The 21,098-nt window shown below is 40.7% G+C and overlaps 1 protein-coding gene across 1 annotated transcript; it reads right to left on the bottom strand.

Annotated features, from left to right (window-relative positions):
* Positions 1 to 2,335: 2,335 nt before the first annotated feature.
* LOC149283398 (guanine nucleotide-binding protein G(I)/G(S)/G(O) subunit gamma-4) lies at positions 2,336 to 21,096 on the bottom strand. Its single transcript, XM_089497600.1, has 2 exons — positions 20,998 to 21,096; positions 2,336 to 2,464 (listed from the first exon to the last, which is right to left on the bottom strand). The coding sequence occupies exons 1-2, from the start codon at positions 21,094 to 21,096 to the stop codon at positions 2,336 to 2,338; spliced, it is 228 nt and encodes a 75-aa protein (XP_089353726.1).
* Between the last annotated feature and the right edge of the window lie 2 nt (positions 21,097 to 21,098).

Genomic DNA, 21,098 nt, shown 5'->3' with positions numbered 1-21,098 from the left:
ACAATAAAAACAACCAAAGATATTATTTTTAACCTGATATCAAAAACAAACATTTAGTTTTACTTTTCATGTAACTCAAGAATTTATGAAGGGATCTTTTGAAAAATATTTTGTCTAAGTTGTATTAATGGAAAATGCAGTTGAGTCCGAAGTTATATTACGTCAGAGATCTTCCACCTTAAGAAGTTATATATTGGCAATTAAAGGGTAGATGACAAAGCTACTCTACCTCGAATAGGGTATAAGATAATAAAATAGTGGTTAAACTCTAACTCATACCTTCTCAATTCTGTGCCATCAAAGAGTTCTCAATGTTCATTGTGATTATTGCATTAATGTCCAAGCCATTCCATCTCAGATTAATGTGTATTTTCTGCTTCTGGTTTCAAAAGATTTAAACACGTCAGCAACTTTGGTCAGGTTAAAATTTTTTCTCCACATTTTGGTTGCCTTGCAAATCTTACTAATTAAAGTGTGCAATATAACTACAAGATTTATATCTAACCATTCTTAACATGCTGTAGAAAAAGCTTTTAAAAGCTAAACCATACTCTAGTAATAATAATATTACCAATTAAAAAAAAAATCATAAATATTTTAAGTCATTTCAGACAGCCGGGTTTTATTTATCTTAGAGTACACTAATAGTGGCTATAGCCAGTGAAAACATAATTTCTACTGATTGTAAATACTGACATTAGGAGTTTTGCAAACTTATGCTTTTCAAGGTAAAATTCCAAATCAGACCTATGTTGTGAATTGTGACATGTTTTTCAGAGGTGAGAATTTATTGTTGAAAATGTACCTGAAATTACCACACAATATTACTTCTGACGTTTTTGAAAATATTTTGTTACAATATAGATTGCATACAACTCTATTATTAAACTACCAACGTCTTTAGTGATATTACTTTTTATTTGGCAAGTAAATAAAAAAAGATTGGAAATGTAATTATGTTATGGAAGATTGCAGTAGGTGCCTTCACTAAAAATATTCCCGGTTCAGACATAAATAAAAAAAAACAAGAAGCACAGAACCATCTGGACTTCACTGTTCTTTTGTTCTCGAGCACCCATTTGCTGGCCCATAATATATACAAATGGCATAATAAAGTAAGAATAAGACCATCAATCTGATTTCTATACAACAAATAAGATCCTAGTAGGTTAAAAGACTCCAAGCTTGGTATTTTTTTAATCATAATATACATATATATATATATATATATATAGATATCTATATCTATCTATCTATCTATCTATCTATATATATATATATATATATATATATATATATATATAGATATCTATATATATGTATATAAGCACAGTTATACATTTCATAGTCGAACACTGCATTAATTGAACTAGGAGAAACTGAGAAAAAAAATCTAATTTCTCAAATACAAAGATAACAAAATGGCTAAAAGCGTATAAAACGGTACCCATAACTACTATTTACAGCTGTAGATGTAGTTTGGCATAGGAGAAAAGTCTAAGTAAACCTCTTTAGGATTTTGACTATAGTCTCTTGAGATGCAGAGTACAATGAAATGATTAGATAATATTTTTTACCCAGAGGAATAAATGACTTCCATGAACTCCTATTGCTTAATACTTGTTTGTAATACAATTACATGCTTTTCCTAATTCTAGTTTTATGTAAATTAGTCAGGGTAGTGACATCTAAAACCCATCTTGATCTACATATAAAACACTTACAAATAATTTGTGAGACAATGCATTGTGCTTCTAAAAATATTGATACAATAGAACACATGCCAACATGATCTCCTGATGCTCATCAGGGGTTATGTATAAAGCTACTATGGTACAAAGCTTGAACGGTGGTCATAATTAAGTAGTGGCAATGGTCACAAATGAAATGGTTCTGGAAGTTCATTGTTTGCTATGGTAATAAAAGCACATAGAACTTTGTACCAGAATCACTTTTTATACATAACACCCATTTGGACGGAACATCCCTCCTATCTATCAAGGGTCCCTTAATAAAGAAAAACCAAAATACCCTATCCCTGAGACATTACTTTAATACCTTAACATAATAACCATACCTTAACCTGACCATAATATCAGAAAAGGGAGTTCTAGAAAGATGGGATGCCTGCAATGGGGTAAGAGGTGTATGAGAAACAACATGATTGTGGTGTCTGTTACATATTGGAGGGATCCACAATGTCTCAAAACAAACATCAAGGCTAGTAACATACAGAAAATGTTGGCATGTCTGCTATGGTTTCAAGTTATAACCCTGTAAGATTCCTGTTATGCTATTGGCATGCATAATCTATTTAAACTTGATTAATATAAACTCAAAGAATTGTACAAAAGAATTTCTTCTCCCTAAATGGATTTTCTGAGGCAGGCACAGGAAGAATAAGGGGATCTTCTCTAACATGTGCATCACAATAGGCCATCAAATCTGCGGCAGCCTTGGAAACCTAAAACAAACACAGATAGCAATTTTAAATAATTAACAAATCTATAAAACATATATTGAATACATTACAATGATAAACCTAGCTAGTTTGAACAGGACATCATGTGTAGCAGAGTATGTTGTGCTTTTAAGGATGAGAAGGCACAAAAGGAATGGTCATCTTGCAATAAAATCTACCCCTCTGATCAACAGCACTAAACTAGGTACATAACATATTAAGTAGCGTATGCATTATATACAGTTGGTATATCACTATAGCCCTCTAAATGAATATAACCTACAGTGAGAATATAGGGTTAAAATTGTTAAAATAACAGTGTATCCCACACAACCTCACCAACAAAGAATGCCATTTAAGTTCATTCATTTATGGTCAGGTTTAATAAATAACGGTAATATAAACATAATATTGAGTTCTTAGCATGCTTTGTCATGCACTAACCAAAATTAGGTATTTGCTGCTAAGGCCATACATTTATGTTACTGTATAAACGTGTTATTGTAGTTATTATAAAGGTGTTTTGAACATGGGTGTGGATTACTCAGTGCAGCAGGCAGAAACCATTATGGCATTAAACCATACAATAGAGAATATGATCCACCATGAGCTCCAATAAGCAACTGAAAGCAGATGAAACAAATTTATATTCAAAATTATAGCTAGATTAAGATACTAATAGGCAAGAAAAAGCTTCTAAATTACCATGGGGAATTGGATATAAGTAGTATATCAAACAAATTTACAATATTATATGAAGTCTTTGAAACCAAAACTTAAGATATATAGAATTATAAATATTTCAAAACATTTTTAGTGCATGCCCAACTCGTCAAGCCACAATGCGGCAAATATCAGCTGCAAGGGTTAGCCTAGAGTTACTGGCACCTGGGTGCAGGATGTCTTTGGCGTCCCTCTCTTCCCCGGCAAGTAGCACACACATACACTAAAACATACTACCGTATTTGCTCGATTATAAGACGACCCCCCAAAATCTAAATATTAATTTAGGAAAAAAACAAAAAGCCTGAATATAAGACGACCCTATAGGAAAAAATGTTTTACAAGTAAATATTAATTCATTTAAACAATATTTTCATATTTAATAAAAGCTATTATTGAGAAAAATATATATATTTTTTATTTCCTTTTATTTGCCAACCTGCCCCCCCAGTTATGCGCATCTGCCCCCAGGGTTGCCACTCTGCCCCCAGAAATGCCTTATACCCCCTATTTGCCACTCTGCCCCATGATGTGCCTTTTAACCCTCTATATGCCACTCTGCCTCAGGAATGTCTTATACCCTCCTATATGCCACTCTGCCCCATGATATGCCTTTTAATCCCCTATATGCCAGTGGCATATAGGGGGTTTAAAGGCATATCATGGGGCAGAGTGGCATATAGGGGTTAAAAGGCATTTCTGGAGGTATATATATATATATATATATAACTGCTAACAGCAATCACACTCCTATCAAGCCAAGGCAGCCAGTACATGCTGGAACCTGGGGATGATAGGAGTGTGAGTACAGCCTCCCTATGCCATGCTACCACCACTACCCCCCTTACACATCCATACTTACACACACTCATTCACAAACATTTAAATACTCATTCATTCCATTAATCACACATACTTCACACATACTTGCTCAAAAACCCTCCCCCACCACCTTACCTGAACTGCAGATCTCTCACTCGAAGACTTCTGCAGGGGCCCGGCTGTGAGAGCAACTTCTCTGGCCCCGCCCCCAGAGGAAGGAGGGGGGAGGCAGAGTTATGTGACACTCTTCTAGCTTCTTGTTCTCCTGCTGCTCCCGACCAAAGCACTGGTAAGCATCCTGGCCCCAGGGGACATTTTGAGGTCTGATTAGAAGACGACCTCGATTATAAGACGAGGGGTATTTATCAGAGCATTTGCTCTGAAAAAAACCTCGTCTTATAATCGAGCAAATACGGTAATATACAGACTCGCTCTAACATCATATACTATACACTATAGCTGTTCACACTGACACCTTGTATTAACGCTCTCTAACATGCGCGCACACACTATACCACCATATGCTAACACACACTCTAATAACATATGCTAACTCACACTTTTACTACCACACACTCACTCTTACATTGCACACAGCCTATCACTCTCTGTGCAAGCTTTCATGCTACTAATGCACACTCACATAGCATCGTTTACACAACCCAGCCAATAACCTCGGTTATAGGTGTGTCTGGGTGTGGTGCTCCTGCTTTAGTATGCCCTAAACAGAAGAATTCACACATTACTACCTACAAGGGTCATTGTCTGTAAGGTACAGATCACTGTAATCTAAGGTGGCAATACATTCATTTGGTCCATGTGAGAAGAATGTGTTGGGGAAAAAGGCAGGGTGAGGGCATAACAATCATAGTCGCAACCCGTAGCCAGGTTTCAACTGCGACCTGGCCTGCCACTCTAGGGGGCCCAGGTGGCCGCTTTAAAGCCGATAGGTGTGGGTAATACCCCAGCGTGTGACACGCAGAGTGTAGAAATCAGATGATCTCTCACCCTCTCTCCCTGCACTTTGTGTCTGACTGATCCAGTGTTCAGGAAGTGACATCATATCCACTTCCTGCATTGTGGCTCCATTAGCACACAGCACAGAGGAAGAGAGGCACACAACTTTTGCATGTAAGTGGTGTGGGCAGGGGCACAGGGAGGCTGTTAGGGGTCACTGACAAGCTGTTCGAGGCACCGACAAGCTGTTTTGTGGCAAAGATGGCACTGACAAGCTGTTTGGGGGAACTGACAAGCTTTTTGGGGACAATGATGGCACAAACAAGTTGTTTGGGGCTATGATGGCACTGATAAGCTGTTTGGGGTCAAAGGTTGCACTCAAGCTGTTTGAAGACAATGCTAGCACACTGTTGGTGAAGTTTCCCTGTGGTTTCTAGTTATGCCTCTGAGGGGGTGCCATATAATAATAATAATTTAAAGAAAAAGAATTAGAATCCCAACCAAAGATTCAAAAAGAAAGAATGTAGTACTATACAACAAGACAGAAGAAAATACCCCGTTATGACTGTTAACCTCTTCACTACTGGGATTTTTAAATTAAGATTCCCATTTTCCATGTTTGATGTACCCACACATATATACATCCTTTCAGAACAAATAGGGCTTTCATTTGAAACCATAGGAACATGCAACAACAAAAAAATAATTGTGTTAGCATGTCAAAAATCACACATTAGAATAATGACCCAATTTAGGTCTGGCAGCGTCCACTGATTACATTAATACTCTCCATACATATTTTCTTTCTAAGTTCTACACGGCCATATCCATCCTTAATTATTTTTTTTAACTGTTTGCAGGGCAATATGGCTACAGATCTTTAGGGATCTCTTTAACATGTTTTGTATGCCAGTGATGTCACAATGACCTAATTGTATTGTTTATATTTTTTACTTATTTTTAATAATTTGTCATACAATCACACTGTGATCACCAAGATAGTCTCTATAGACTTGCATTGGTGAATCTGATATTCCAGCAGAGTCTTAACAGACCCTGCAGGAAATATCCTGTCCTCTGATGACCTTACGGCTAATGTCAGCAGTGGCGTCCCCGGAAGGAAATGCCTGATCACGTGCTGCTTTCCTGTTGCAGAGAGGAGTACAGGTTGTCAAAACACAGCCTGATCTCCTGTGCAGCCACAGGGAGATGTTCCTGCGGCTGCATGATATTGTAAATGTACCGGTACGTCCTATAGGTAGGAAATCTTACGTAAAGTTGTTGCAAATTGTAGCAATCCTAAATCCATATCAAATCTAGTTTCTGTCCTAAAATGGATATATGCCACTGAACTAACACGGCTATCCTCAACTAAACATATACATACATACTATACATATGACCCACACAATCAACAGCCAGGACCTTACAAGTTAATTAATGACCAAAAATTATATAAAAAAAGATATGCAGTAACAAATAATATATATATATATATATACAGTGGGGCAAAAAAGTATTTAGTCAGCCACCAATTGTGCAAGTTCTCCCACTTACAAAGATGAGAGAGGCCTGTAATTTTCACCATAGGTACACTTCAACTATGAGAGACAGAATGAGACAACAAAGTCCATAAATCACATTGTCTGATTTATAAAGAATTTATTTGCAATTTATGGTGGAAAATAAGTATTTGGTCAATAACAAAAGTTCATATCAATGTTGCTGGTATTTTGGACCATTCCTCCATGCAGATCTCCTCTAGAGCAGTGATGTTTTGGGGCTGTCGCTGGGCAACACGGACTTTCAACTCCCTCCAAAGGTTTTCTATGGGGTTGAGATCTGGAGACTGGCTAGGTCACTCCAGGACCTTGAAATGCTTCTTACGAAGCCACTCCTTCGTTGCCCGGGCGGTGTGTTTGGTATCATTGTCATGCTGAAAGACCCAGCCATGTTTCATCTTCAATGCCCTTGCTGGTGGAAGGAGGTTTTCACTCAAAATCATGATGTTTCCACCCCCATGCTTCACCATAGGTATGGTGTTCTTTGGATGCAACTCAGCATTCTTTCTCCTCCAAACACGACGAGTTGAGTTTCTACCAAAAAGTTCTACCTTGGTTTCATCTGACCATATGACATTCGCCCAATCCTCTTCTGGATCATCCAAATGCTCTCTAGCAAACTTCAGAGGGGCCTGGACATGTACTGGCTTAAACAGGGAGACACATCTGGCACTGCATGATTTGAGTCCCTGGCAGCGTAATGTGTTACTGATGGTAGCTTTTGTTACTTTGGTCCCAGCTCTCTGCAGGTCCCCCCATGTGGTTCTGGGATTTTTGCTCACCGATCTTGTGATCATTTTGACACCACGGGGTGAGATCTTGCATGGAGCCCCAGATCGAGGGAGATTATCAGTCGTCCTGTATGTCTTCCATTTTCGAATAATTGCACCCAAAGTTGATTTCTTCACACCAAGCTGCTTGCCTGTTGCAGATTCAGTCTTCCCAGCCTGGTGCAGGTCTACAATTTTGTTTCTGGTGTCCTTCGACAGCTCTTTGGTCTTGGCCATAGTGGGGGTTGGAGTGTGACTGTTTGAGGTTGTGGACAGGTGTCTTTTATACTGATAACAAGTTCAACCAGGTGCCATTAATACAGGTAATGAGTGGATGACAGAGGAGACTCTTAAAGAAGATGTTACAGGTCTGTGAGAGCCAGATATCTTGCTTGTCTGTAGGTGACCAAATACTTATTTTACCGAGGAATTTACCAATAAATTCATTAGAAATCCTACAATGTGATTTCCTGTATTCTTTCCCCCCATTCGGTCTCTCATAGTTGAAGTGTACCTATGGTGAAAATTACAGGCCTCTCTTATCTTTTTAAGTGGGAGAACTTGCACAATTGGTGGCTGACTAAATACTTTTTTGCCCCACTGTATATATATATATATATATATATATATATATATATTGTCACGGAGCTGGATAGTCCGACCGACTACCTCCCTTAGCCTGGGACAACACACACTTTCCCCGGTTTCCCAGTCACTAGACAAGACTCAGTGTAGGGTATAACCAAAACGAAGACTGATTTATTTCTCACACACATGGCTGGATATATCCAGCAAAACACACATTAACATGAATCAAGGTTTTGGGATACAAACAGGGTCCCAACCTTCACTATCTATTACTGGCCTAAATCAGTTTGGCCAGGGTAAATGTCTGTAGTAGTGGAACTGGGGGGGGGGAGAACAATGGTGAAACAATGGTGGTCACTCCCTGGTTGCAGATCCTGGCTGTCTCCCGGAGATAATCCCCTCAGCTGTGGCTGCTGGGGGTAGCCACAGAAGTCTTTTCAAAGTCAGGGCTCATAGTCAATAGGGAGGAGGCTGGCTGTCAGGCCTCTCCAGTGGCCCCAGTGATGGAGGTTTCCGTCACAACATATATATGTGTGTGTGTGTTGCCTTTATTTTTTTTATAATTTAACAAAATGCAGAGTGAGTGAACAAAAATAAAAATCTAAATCAAATAAATATTTGACGTGACCCTTTGCCTTCAAAATATCATCAATCCTTCTAGGCACACTTGCACACATTTGGGTATTTTGTAGGCATATAATTAAGTATATGATTAAACAATTCCAAAATACCAAAAAGGTACTTATGATTATCAATTCAATATGTAGGTTGAAACATAATCATTAACGTAAACAAAAACAGCTGTGTAGGAGAAATAGAACTGGGCGATTAACCCCTTCAGGACCGGGATTTTTAAGCTAGGGTGTCACTAAAGGACCAGAGCCGTTTTTGTGTTTTTGCCATGTCTTTCTTCAACTGTAATTTCTCTCTTATCAATTGGTGCACCCACACAAATCATATATTTTTTTTTCAGCACAAGTAGGGCTTTCATTTGAAACCATATTAAGCTGGGTAGTACATTGTTTTATTTGAAATAAACTGGAAAAAGTGGGGAAAAAATTAAAAAAAAACGCATTTTTTTACAGTTTTGTATATATACAAATTGTACACACATTGAACCAATGGGAAAAAATTATCCCAAATATATTCATTAACTTGTCCTGATTTGGAAACCACCCAACATGGCCAGGATTTTTATCTATTTTGACCAGTATAGGGCAAATATTGCAAGGCATGCATCATGTTTTTGAAATGTAATTTTTTTCAAATTTGGCATGGTAGTCTAATAACTGCAATAGTTGTCACAGATACTGATTATCCCCCCAAAATTATATGTTTATGAACAGTAGATAAGTCAAGGTGTACAACTAGGGTCATTTTGACACTTTTCAAACAGAGATTTTATCGCCAATTGCTGCCAAATTTTGAGGTATTTTTATATTTTTTTTGCATATGTTGCAATGTTGCTTTAGATTTTATATTATATTTTGTATAGAATATGTGCAACTGCAGAAAAAAACACCAAATTGTGTTCACCAACATCCCCCGGTTCCAACAAGGCCTCACATGCATGGTTCATGCATTTTTTGAGGAAGCTATGAGGGCAAAACTGGAACATGCGCATTTTCGTTTTCACATTTGGAATTTTCAGAAATTGGTTTCCTGGGCCCATATCCCATTTGGGACATTTTGGAAGCCCCCCACTGTAAATTACCCCATAAAAGTATATATTTATGAACAGTAGACAAGTCAAGGTGTTCAACTAGGGTAGCTTTGACAGTTTTCAGCCAGCCATTTCTTCACTGATGTCTGCCAAACTTCACAGGGAAATTATTTTATTGCGTTTTTAACGCATACATTTCAATGTTGCACTGAATTTCTTGCACACCATAAGTGCAACAGTGGAAGAAAACACCACATTTTGTTCACCAACATCCCATGATTCCAACAAGGCCTCACATGCATGGTTCATGCATTTTTTGAGGAAGCTATGAGGGCAAAACTGGAACATGCGCATTTACATTTTTTTTTCATCAGATTGCTTGTAAGTGACAGGTTTAGGCCGCTGACATCAATCAGGGAGACCGATCAATAATCTGCAACTTAAAATGTCACCGACAAGTGATCAGGTAATAATTATGATTTTTTCATTTATTAAATGCCTTCAATGCCTTGAAGGGGTTAACGCTGCACTGACGCTCTCATGGAGCGATCAGGCAGCAGGGGGTGTTGGATCAGGTCCCCACACTTGTGTGGGGACCCATTCAACACCCCCCTCTTCCCTAAAGCTGCCTGTGGCAGCTGAAACCGCGATTGCAGAGTTTTCTGCAATCGCTGTTTCTGCCTACAAAATCACTCCGTGGGAGTGATTGTGGGCTTGGGGGCGGGTTTAGAGAGGCTGTGCTGGTCTGCCCAGACTCCTGGGCAGACAGCAGCAGCAGCGCCCCCACGATCACCGCGATTGTGGTGATGTGGGGGGCGTTTTTTGGAGGAGACGTACCTGGTACGTCCCGGTCTACCGGTGACCAGTAACCAGGAAGTACCAGGTACGTCCCGGTCCTGAAGGGGTTAACAGTCAAACAAGGTAAGGGTGCTGAAGAAAGGTGTTTCATGTCAAAAGTCATACAACATGGCAAGACTGAGCACAGTAACAAGGCATAAGGTAGTTATACTGCATATTTCCAGATGTTCTGTTCACGCTTTTTTGAGGAAGTACAAAGAAACATGCAATGCTGAGGACTGTAGACTAATCGGTCGGCCTAACAAACTAATTGCACTTAAAAAAGCCACAGGTGTGTGAAATTAATTCTCATATTAACCTGTGAGTGTCACCTTCGGTGTCTGTATCAAGGCCAAACATTCAAAGTTATGTAAACTTTTGATCAGGGCCATGTGGGTGATATCTGTTATTATTATGATTTAAAGAGGAGCTAAACAACTATGTGATAATAAATGACTTCATATGATCACTATGGCTGATCAGTGTACATATATATATTTATATATACACACACTATATATGCACAAAAGTATTGGGATACTTGACTATTACACCAACATGGACTTTGATGACATTGCATTCCAAATACATAGACATTAATATGTAGTTGGTCCCCCCTTGGAAGCTATAACAGCTTCTACTCTTCTGGGAAGGCTTTCCATAAGATTTTGGAGTGTATCTGTGGGAGTTTCTGCCCATTCATCCAGTAGAACATTTGTGAGGACGACAAGGCCTGGCTTGCAATCTTTCCATTGTACTTGGTAATGTGTGGCTTGCATGCAGTTGCTCAGCCATGGAAACCCATTCCATGGACCTCCCGCTGCACAGTTGTGCTGATATTAATCCCAGTAGAAGCTTGGAACTCTTCAGCTATGGACTCAGCAGAGAGTTGGCAACTTTTACCCACCATGCGCCTCATGCTGCTTCAAGTTGCTGTTGTCCCTAAACTCTTTCACTTTCCAATAATACCACTTACGGTTGCTAGTGGAATATCTAGCAGGGATAAAATTTCATGGACTGACTTATTGCAAAGATCCTATCTAGTGGAGTCCTGCTAGTGGAATATCTAGCAGGGATAAAATTTCATGGACTGACTTATTGCAAAGATCCTATCTAGTGGAGTCCTCGTGTACTCCCCCAATTGAAACGCTGTAATTTTCTTCTTTTCTTGTGTAGCCGCAAGGGAGCACTGATTGACGTGGAGGAAAGGGGCGCTAAGTGGTTGCTCATGAATACGTTTTCAGCAACCGATCGGCGCCCCTCAGTCTCCTCCGCAAGGCCTCTTTCTTGGTCGCAGTGCCAGCATTTGATGCTAAGCGCCGGTATATGACATCATATACCGGCACTCCGCAATGAAGCAGCGCGTATGGCGGCAGAGCAGCGAGACAGAGGCCTCGGACTTCTGCAAGGTATGTGAACTACAAAGGGAAGAGAGGGTAGATAATGAGAAGGGCAGAAGGTAGATTGAATAGAATGAATGAATTAATGTGTGGATGAATTGTGTGAATGACTGGGAGAAGGAATTAATGTGTGTATGAACTGTGTGAATGATTGAGAGAATTAATGTGTGGATGAATTGTGTGAATGAATGAGTTTGAATTAATGTGTGGATGAATTGATTGAATGATTTGTGAGAATGCATTAATGAATATGTGTAAATTATTTGTGTGAATGAGTGAGAATAAATGATTGTATGAATGAATTGTGTGAATGAAAGTGTGAATTAGTGAGTGACTGTAAGTAGATGTATAACTGATTTGTGGAAAAGCAAAGATGGCACAAGCAGGGTGTTTGAGCCTTGGGGACCAAGATGGCACATGCATGGTGTTTATGAGACAAAGATGGCAAAGACCGGGCTGTTTGGGGACAAAGATGTCCTATGTATGTAATTTGGGTGCTGGTCGGGTTCTATATGGGCAGTGTGGACACCTGTAATCTATGCCTATAATTAGGGCGTTTTATCTATACCTTTAATGCTGAGTTTTTCTGTGAATTCCAGTTGATCTATACCTGCCAAGCTGGGTTTGTGTGTTATTGATGTGTCTTTTGATCTATATCTGCTATGATATGGTTCCATAAATTATTTATGTATACCTGCAAATACAGGGTTTGAATTCAGTTGATCAATACCTGCAGTGTGGTTTCCATGTGTTGTTTATTTGATCTATACCTTCAGTGCTGGGTTTATATGTGATTTCCAGTTGATCTATACCTACAATGGTTGGTTTGTGTGTTCTGTTGATCTATACCTGGAATACAGGATTTCTATTTCTCATTTTGTGTGTTTGATCTATACCTTTAGTTCTGAGTTCACATGTGAATTTCAATTAATCTATATATGTATGCTGGGTTTGTGCGTTAATCTGTTGATCTACACCTGCTATGCTATGTTTCCATACATTATTTATGTATACCTGCAAATATAGTGTAAGGACTTACCTGCCTCTCCGGTCCCGCGCCGTGGCCGGTCCCGCGACGCTTCCTCCTCAGACGGCTTCCCGGGCAGTGAGTACCACCGCTACCCGGTCGGCGTCTTCACCGCGTGGCTGACCACGCGGCAAACAGGTAGCGGCAAAACATAATACTACACGTTACATCTGTAACGTGCTCTTATAACCTCGGGTGACCTCCTTAATGCAGGACACACGTCCACCTTTCCCTATTTAAACCTGGACTTTCTCTTCTGGGTCACCCTTGGTTGGTGTATTCTGCTGTTTTCCTGTGCGAGTTGCTGTGACTATTTCTTCGTTTGACCCAGCTTGCTGACTTCGCTCCTGTTTTCTGATTTGGCTCCTGTTCTCTGATCGTTGGTATTGACTCGGCTTGTTTGACTACTCTTCTGGATTTGATTCGGCTTCCTGCTTTACTGGTTACCAGACCTGATTCTCGGTTCCAGCTCTCCTGGCTACTCCTGGTTCCTGTTTGACTGGCTCACTCCGCCATCCGGGGTCCTCCTCATCCAATCGTTACATGTAGGGTTTGTATGTCTTTTTCTTTTGATCTATACTTTGATATATAATCTCCACCAACTCTTGCTGTGCCCCATGAGCCCCTACCATGTCCCCACTAGGCCCTTTTGCCCCAGCTCCTGTCATGTCCCTACCAACCCCTGTATTGTTCCCACAGCCCGTCATATCCCCACCTGGCCCTGCCATGTCCCCAAACTACACAGCCTGATACAGCCACAAGGGACCTGTCACAGCCTCGCAGATAACGTGGGCCAGTGAAGGGAAATCTTATGATCTTGTGGAGTGCGGGCCTGGAGCGTGGTCTTAGTAAGTGAGCACCTTGGTGCAGTGTGAGTGCCTGGGTCCAGTGCACCTGCCTTACAATGCTCCTGAACATTTGTATATATTGTTGAAAAAAATTGTCAAAAACTATGCCTTACCCAAGGGCAGAAGGTTATATTGTATATTGCTTCTGAAAAAGAACAGATCTAGTGCAAAGGTTGATTTAGGATTACGGCATGTAATGATAATGCAAAGTGTTTATGATTTATCACTTTTTAATTAAAATTAGTTTTTAGAATTTTATTTAAATCATTTCTTTGACCATATATTTTGAATTATTTAAATCAAAATCCCCTTCGAGAAAATAACAGAAATGTCAACACACTAATAAGAACGGGCAGTGTCCAGTGGTTTTTCATCATAATCCTGCAATTCCCCGAAAGCAGTTCCTGAAGGCTTTCAAATCATTCTGCCAACCAGTCTCCAGGGCAGAATGCAGGTAAAACATGTCTCATAAACAAGGCCAGATTAAGAAGCTTGGGGCCCTGGAGCACTTGTATGAAAAGGCCCCTTTTATTGTACCTAACATTTTTTTTTGTCAAAACAGATAAAACTCAATAACGTAAAATACAATTAAAAAAAAACCAGTTTATTGCAGAGTCCTCTAAATTCCTTCATGATGTCATACCACGTTCATATTAAGCGTTGTCATCATATTATGTCCTGCCTGCCCAATACACATGTGCAAACTAGACTTGTGCATTCGTATTTTTCCGTTGTTCAGCCCGAATACCGAATTTACGAACATCAACCAATGAAGTGCACTTGCAGATGGCAGAGAAGGCCCCTTGTCCTTGACCTTAAAATCCTGAAAATACCAGAAAAATCAGGCAATGTACAAACGTGCTGTAGAGCCAGCTCCTCTCTGCTAGTGCCTGACAGTCCCTCACATTAATCCAGAGCTCACAGGCAGCACAGGCTCCTAAAAATCAAGTTTACTAAAGGATTGGGGCTCAGGACCCCTACCCCTCTGGAACCCCGGAGCAATTGCTTCATGTGCCCTTTGGTTAATCCAGCCCTTAAATGATGAATTGACAGGGGTTTTCTTAAATCTAAGCATCAAATGCTTGGTAGTTTATACCAATGTAGTAGAATACTAAAGAAATTTTTTTTTTCCCCCCTCTCATTACATTAACCATGGCATGAGGTTTTACCAAAAGATGTCTGTATACTCAATACTCCACCAGCTGTTTTTATATTCTCAGTTTTTCTTTACTTGGCAAATAAATTATATGAGCACTGATATTATGTATCCAGGCCACACACTACAACCAACACAGAAAAAATGGCAGTATCTAGATGTTATTACTGACCCAAGAGATATATTTTGCCAGAAGATGCATGATACTATGTCTTGTGGAAGATCATTTTGAACTATTTATAGGCAGCAACATAGTTATCCTTAGCACTGCCATAGACTTGACCCAGGACGGTGCTCCCAACAACCCCTCTGCGGCTAGCATAATGTAACTTCATCAACCAATGAGGTGCAAGGCCGCTTTCTTCGCTCAATCAGTGTTGCTATAATGCCTCTATGTCAAGGCATACAGCAACACTGAAACCTACACCAGGAACACCGTGTGGCCTCTCCCCGGAGCATTAACCATATACAATATGGTGGCGGACTCCTGATTTAAAAAAGCATAGGAGACGATCAATGAACGTATGTTTGCTGAAATGATTCGATAACAAGGCATTCAGCGTTACCAAAAGCCCACCCCAGGACGCACTGTGACTGCTCCGGCGGTCTCTCTAGACTGTATTCAACCATGCATTCCGGTACTACATTCAGCCATGCAAGTCAATGGAGCTCAGCTTTCTAATCAATGTGATTAGTGGAATTAAAAAAATTAGAAAAAAAAAAATGGTTACAAAAATAAAAAAAGTTGTTGTAACATGTAAAACTAATTATCCAGTCATGTCACCATCAGGGCAATTGTGGAGTTCCAACAAAATGTTAAAAACAAAAAATTAAAAAATATAAATAATAATAAAAATGTATATTTTCATGAGCAAGTGCTAGAATTAGCACTGAATCTTGTCAAAAATCCTGGCATGGAAAGAGTTAAAATACTAGCATTTGAGAAGGGGCGTGGCTAGCCGCGGACGAAGATGGCTGCTTAGGCTCTTTGCTCCACAGCCCCTCTCCGTGATTCTTCACAAAAAGCGTGTTTTTTTTCCGCCATGGGCAAGACCAACAGAGCCCCCGGCACCCCGAAGCCCTCGGGACACAAAGAGAAGTCCTCACTAACCTCGGTCCGCTCCTATTTTCAGGGAGCCCACGACCAAGACTCCAGAGACTCCTTTAACAAGATGGCGCCTTCTCCCGCCGGCTCGAGCTGCGACAGCCCGGAGGACTCCGGCGTAGACTCCAGGGAATACTCTACCCTCCAAGATACTCTCCGGCAATTGCCTACAAAGGATGACATGGTGCCGCTCATTGAAAAAGCCACTCAAGGCATCCGTGATGCCCTAACTGAGCTAAAGGCGGACGTCCAACAACTTGGTGACCGCGTGGCGACGGTAGAGACAGACACAGCACAGATTGCTGAAACCGTGGATACTCTCTCCTCGCAAGTCTCTGAACACTCACACACGTTGCGGATTCTGGCTCGTAAATTTGAGGACCTAGACAACCGCGGCAGGCGAAACAATCTCAGGGTACGCGGTGTCCCGGAGGACATCACCCACACCGACCTCGCCTCGACCCTACAGGCCATTTTCGATGGTGTTTTGCAACGGCCTATAGACACTCCAATTGAATTCTATAGGGCTCACAGGGCCCTCAAGCCGTGTGGCGACGCTGGCGCCCCTCCACGGGACGCCGTTTGCCGGCTACACTACTACTCCGTAAAGGAGAGTATTCTCAGAGCCTGTCGGGCGGGGGACGACCCCACCTGGAACGGACATGGCTCCATCTTCCCGGACCTCTCCCCCTCAACCCTGCAGACGAGACGCATCCTGAAGCCGATTACAACGGCCTTGCGAGCGGCTTCGATTCCCTACCAGTGGGGCTTTCCGTTCGCGCTGATCGCTCGGAAGGACGCTGATACCTTTATCCTCCGCCAAGCTTCGGATGCCCCCTCTTTTTTGGAAAGCCTGGGACTGCCTTCGATCCCCATTGTACCTATGATATTATGCACGCTGTATCTTTCTTGTATGGTACACCAACTTTTGTCGCATTTGATGTATAATTGTCATCAGATATATCTTTTTGAACTGTTACCATCTTGTGTAATACTCGCCCGATGCGTACAATTGTGTTCTGATGCCTGATGTACTATGTCCACCAACATATGCAATGTTACCTTTTCAATAAACGGAGACTTGAAAAAAAAAAATACTAGCACTTTGTGGCCTGTCCACTGGAGAGTAGCTGAAACTAAAAGTCTGTTTTGGACAGGAGGTATGATAGAAGAAATGCTCAGTGGGCCACCTCCGAATTCCACTAAGCCCTGGTGTTTCCCTGCTTCCGGGGGCAGGATACTACTTTGTGACCCTTTTGACCACAGTATAGACAAAGTGCTAGAACTCTCCAGCGTCTTTTCTCCTCTTCAGACAGATGCAGAATGGGACCAATCTCCATTGGTTCCTCTGCAGAAGTGACAGCGTAATCAGGACAGGGTGAAGAATATGTAGAAGGCTGAAAAGGACGAGGTCTTCTATCTCTGTCTCTCTCTTGCTTGCGTTCCTGACCTCGGGCATCCAATTTGAGGCAAAGAGCAATGAGATCCTCTAAATTCTGAGGAAGGTCACGATAAGTCAGGGCATTCTTCAGGTGGTCATTAAGCCCTCTCCGAAACGCCGCCCTCAGCGCCTCATTGTTCCACTTAGTCTCATAGGCTAAGGTACGGAATTCAACCGCATACTGAGCTACAGTTCTTTTGCCTTGCTGTAAGTCCATAATTGTTACCTCAGCCTTATCGCGACGACCCGGAGCGTCAAAAACAGCCCGAAAGGCAGAAATAAAGGAGTCTGCATTGTCCAATAAGGGAGAATTCTTTTCCAACAACGGTGAGGCCCAAGCCAGAGCCTCCCCTCGTAATAGATAAATGATGAAGGCCACCTTGGTGGCATGAGAGGAGAAGGTCTGTGGGTGGGTTCTGAAGTGCAGCTGGCACTGATTGAGGAATCCTCTGCATTCCAGGGGATTACCAGAAAATTTATCTGGCACAGGCATCTTTGGAGGGTTCACTAGAGGACTGGATGCTGCAGGCACCTCTGCAGAGGTGCCAAGAACTGGAGCGGGAGCTGACGGAGAAGTTAATGCCCGCAGAAGATTGGTCATGGTATCCAACTTCTGTTCCAGGGCTAACAGGTGCGAGGCGTGGGAGGCCAAGATCTGGTCGTGTCTTTCCTGTCAGGATGATAAACGACTGAGGTCCGCGGGATCCATGTTGGCCTGTCAAACTGTAACGGCCGGGGATAGTCAGGATCAGTAGCCGAGGATCCACAGTGCAGAAATCGTGCACGAACCAGGCAAAATGGTACTGGAGAAGTTCGGATAAACGTGAGACGAAGCCGAGGTCAATTGGAAAAGTCAGGATTGCCGAGAGACGAAGCCAAAGTCAAGGGTTGGAGAAGTCAGGATAACCATGGTACGAAGCCGGAGTCAGAACTTGGAGCAAACACAAAACCACAACTGAGCCCAGAGAAACAAAGCATGAAACTCTTTGACAGGCAGTGAGTGGACAGCTAAGGAGCCCTCAAATAGCCCCAGGCAGATAACCCCGCCTCAAACTATTAGCATAAATAAACAGAGAAAATGTCCGGCTATTTTAGGAGTGCGCATGCGTGAGGGTCTCGTCCGGCAGTGTCTACGGGAGGCTGCTATGGCTGTAGCAGCTGCAGGTAAGTTGTTAGCTGTTACAGCAAAAAACCTCAGGACAAATAGTAACATAGTTAATAAGGTTGAAAAAAGACCAAAATCCATCAAGTTCAACCTATATACCTATTGTGTCCCTACTGTGTTGATCCAGAGGAAGGCAAAAAACCCTTATGAAGCAGATATATTAGAATATATTTAGCCTTGTTTTCATCAGCTTTTATAGATGAGTGGTTTTACAAATAAAAGTGAGTGTTTTTTTCAATTTGTCACCATATTTTGTTTGTTTTTTAGGAAATTTGATGATATGATCAAAAATAGGATCTAAAGAAAGCCCTTCTTGTTCTAGAACCCCCCCCCCCCCCCCCATATATAACTTGTGTGGGTACAGTAAATGAGAAAGAAGAAAATTACAGCTAAACACGAGCAGTGCACAAATGTTAAAACAGCCTTGGTCACGAAGGGTACAAAAAGAAAAAAGTAGCCCAGTCCTTAAGGTGTTAACACTGATTGTAAAGCGCTACGGAATCTGCTGGTGCTGCATAAATGAATGTTATGTATGGCCCGTCACCATTTAAGCCATTAATGACAATGCATTGTGAAGGGGTTAAGGTTGCTCATCGCCTGGTAATAGCATACTGTGGAGGCTACACTGCCCTCCATATTGTAAATGGGCCAGTTGGTTAGATTACAGATCTCTCTTGCAATCAGCCTATTGAGTAGCATCACATTGGGGACACCTCACCAATTTATGGGTTTGTAAAAGCTCCAACACAGAAGTGATTCAAATAGATTTATTTACATTGATTGTGTTTTTTGCTGTCTTTGCCTTCTGCAGTATGCTGTAGTCAAGCTGTGAGGCATAAAAAAGTTATAACTCAAAGAACTACCTATTAAGTAGAGATAAAACAGACTGCACTAAAATTGTTCATATGTGCAGAAGCAATATGACTTGCAGTAGTTTGTTTGTTTGCTTACAGGAGGATTATGGCGGCTTTCTCTTGGGGGTACATGACATATATAGCCCTAAGGGGGAGACATTAATTTCCTGTTATCTGGCAGACAGGGCAAATGTCCAGTGGGCTACAACCTGACATTGCTTCATACACAGCCGATCTGCTGCTACAGCAACAGATTGGATGCTGTAGTGTGTGGCCACTGGCTGTTTATGCCCAGCTACATGCTATGTAGGCATAAAAATGTAATATGCAGCCTGTTACATTCAGCCATTGGCCACACTTACATCATTGTTATTCTCCAAGTATATTTTGTGTGCTATAAGACCTCTGCTTTAATAACACAGTTTTTTGTAGAATATAAAAAAACTTAAAGTATATAAACTATATTATGTTATATCAAAATCTGAGATTTCTACATTAACATGCCACCTAAAAGGATGAATCTGGCATGAAGGCTGTTTTTAAATACACTGCATATTTTTTGTCATAAATATTTTGTTATATAAATAAATATGGTTTAAAAAAAGCCTTACTTAAAATATGTGAGTAAACTAAATGAGGAAAATTATGGTTAAAGATTAAAAAAACACCAAAATGGATGCTGTAGTGTGTGGCCACTGGCTGTTTATGCCCAGCTACATGCTATGTAGGCATAAAAATGTAATATGCAGCCTGTTACATTCAGCCATTGGCCACACTTACATCATTGTTATTCTCCAAGTATATTTTGTGTGCTATAAGACCTCTGCTTTAATAACACAGTTTTTTGTAGAATATAAAAAAACTTAAAGTATATAAACTATATTATGTTATATCAAAATCTGAGATTTCTACATTAACATGCCACCTAAAAGGATGAATCTGGCATGAAGGCTGTTTTTAAATACACTGCATATTTTTTGTCATAAATATTTTGTTATATAAATAAATATGGTTTAAAAAAAGCCTTACTTAAAATATGTGAGTAAACTAAATGAGGAAAATTATGGTTAAAGATTAAAAAAACACCAAAATCACTCTAGGCCTGTAGGTGTAACACAACCCTAGTTCTGTGCCTGTCTATGTACCCCTCGTTTTGATTTTATGGTCTATGGACATTTTACAATGGATTTTTTTTTCTCTATTCCTTGGTGTCAGCTGGCGACCTTTCAACTCTAGTACTTAAAGGGTTAATCTTGTTCATTGAAAATGGCTTACAATTATATAAAAAGAACATAATCCTCAACAGACAAATCCATCAATGTTCCACTGACATTAATTTTAAGCAAAATATTTAGGAACTGTAGCTTCTCCTACAGAAAAGTCAGGTGAAAAAGTATAAAAACATCATCTTTTAATTCTTTAGATGGATGATTTGACAACCATTGTTTTCACTGTAACAAAACTAATATGGCCCAACAAAAAGGATAATGCTGAGAAAGTGGTTGTGTTAGGCTGCTATATTTACACAATAATTGTGTAAGCAGCCAATGAGCTTGAAGATTAAATATGACATATAGGTGCACACACACAAATGCTGTACATTTCACACAACTACTACCTTTATCCTGTCCATGCAGGCTTCCATTTTCAGTTGCTCCACTGCTTTTCTTGCTTGTGATATACTAGTTGTGCTGTTGTTAGACATGTTGTCTTTCATTG

This window comes from Sceloporus occidentalis, unplaced genomic scaffold (genome assembly GCF_023333645.1).
Source record: "Sceloporus occidentalis isolate IW3139 unplaced genomic scaffold, rSceOcc1.0.p SCAF_105, whole genome shotgun sequence".
Taxonomy (NCBI): domain Eukaryota; kingdom Metazoa; phylum Chordata; class Lepidosauria; order Squamata; family Phrynosomatidae; genus Sceloporus; species Sceloporus occidentalis.
Note: the sequence above shows the minus strand (reverse complement) of the source record. Positions and strands in the feature narration are given on the sequence as shown.

Excerpts from the sequence above, each read along its gene's own strand:
- LOC149283398 (XM_089497600.1), bottom strand. The coding sequence starts at position 21,096 with ATGAAAGACAACATGTCTAACAACAGCACAACTAGTATATCACAAGCA. Across the intron at positions 2,465-20,997 it reads CCTGCATGGACAGGATAAAG|GTTTCCAAGGCTGCCGCAGA; the intron begins GTAGTAGTTGTG and ends TGTTTGTTTTAG.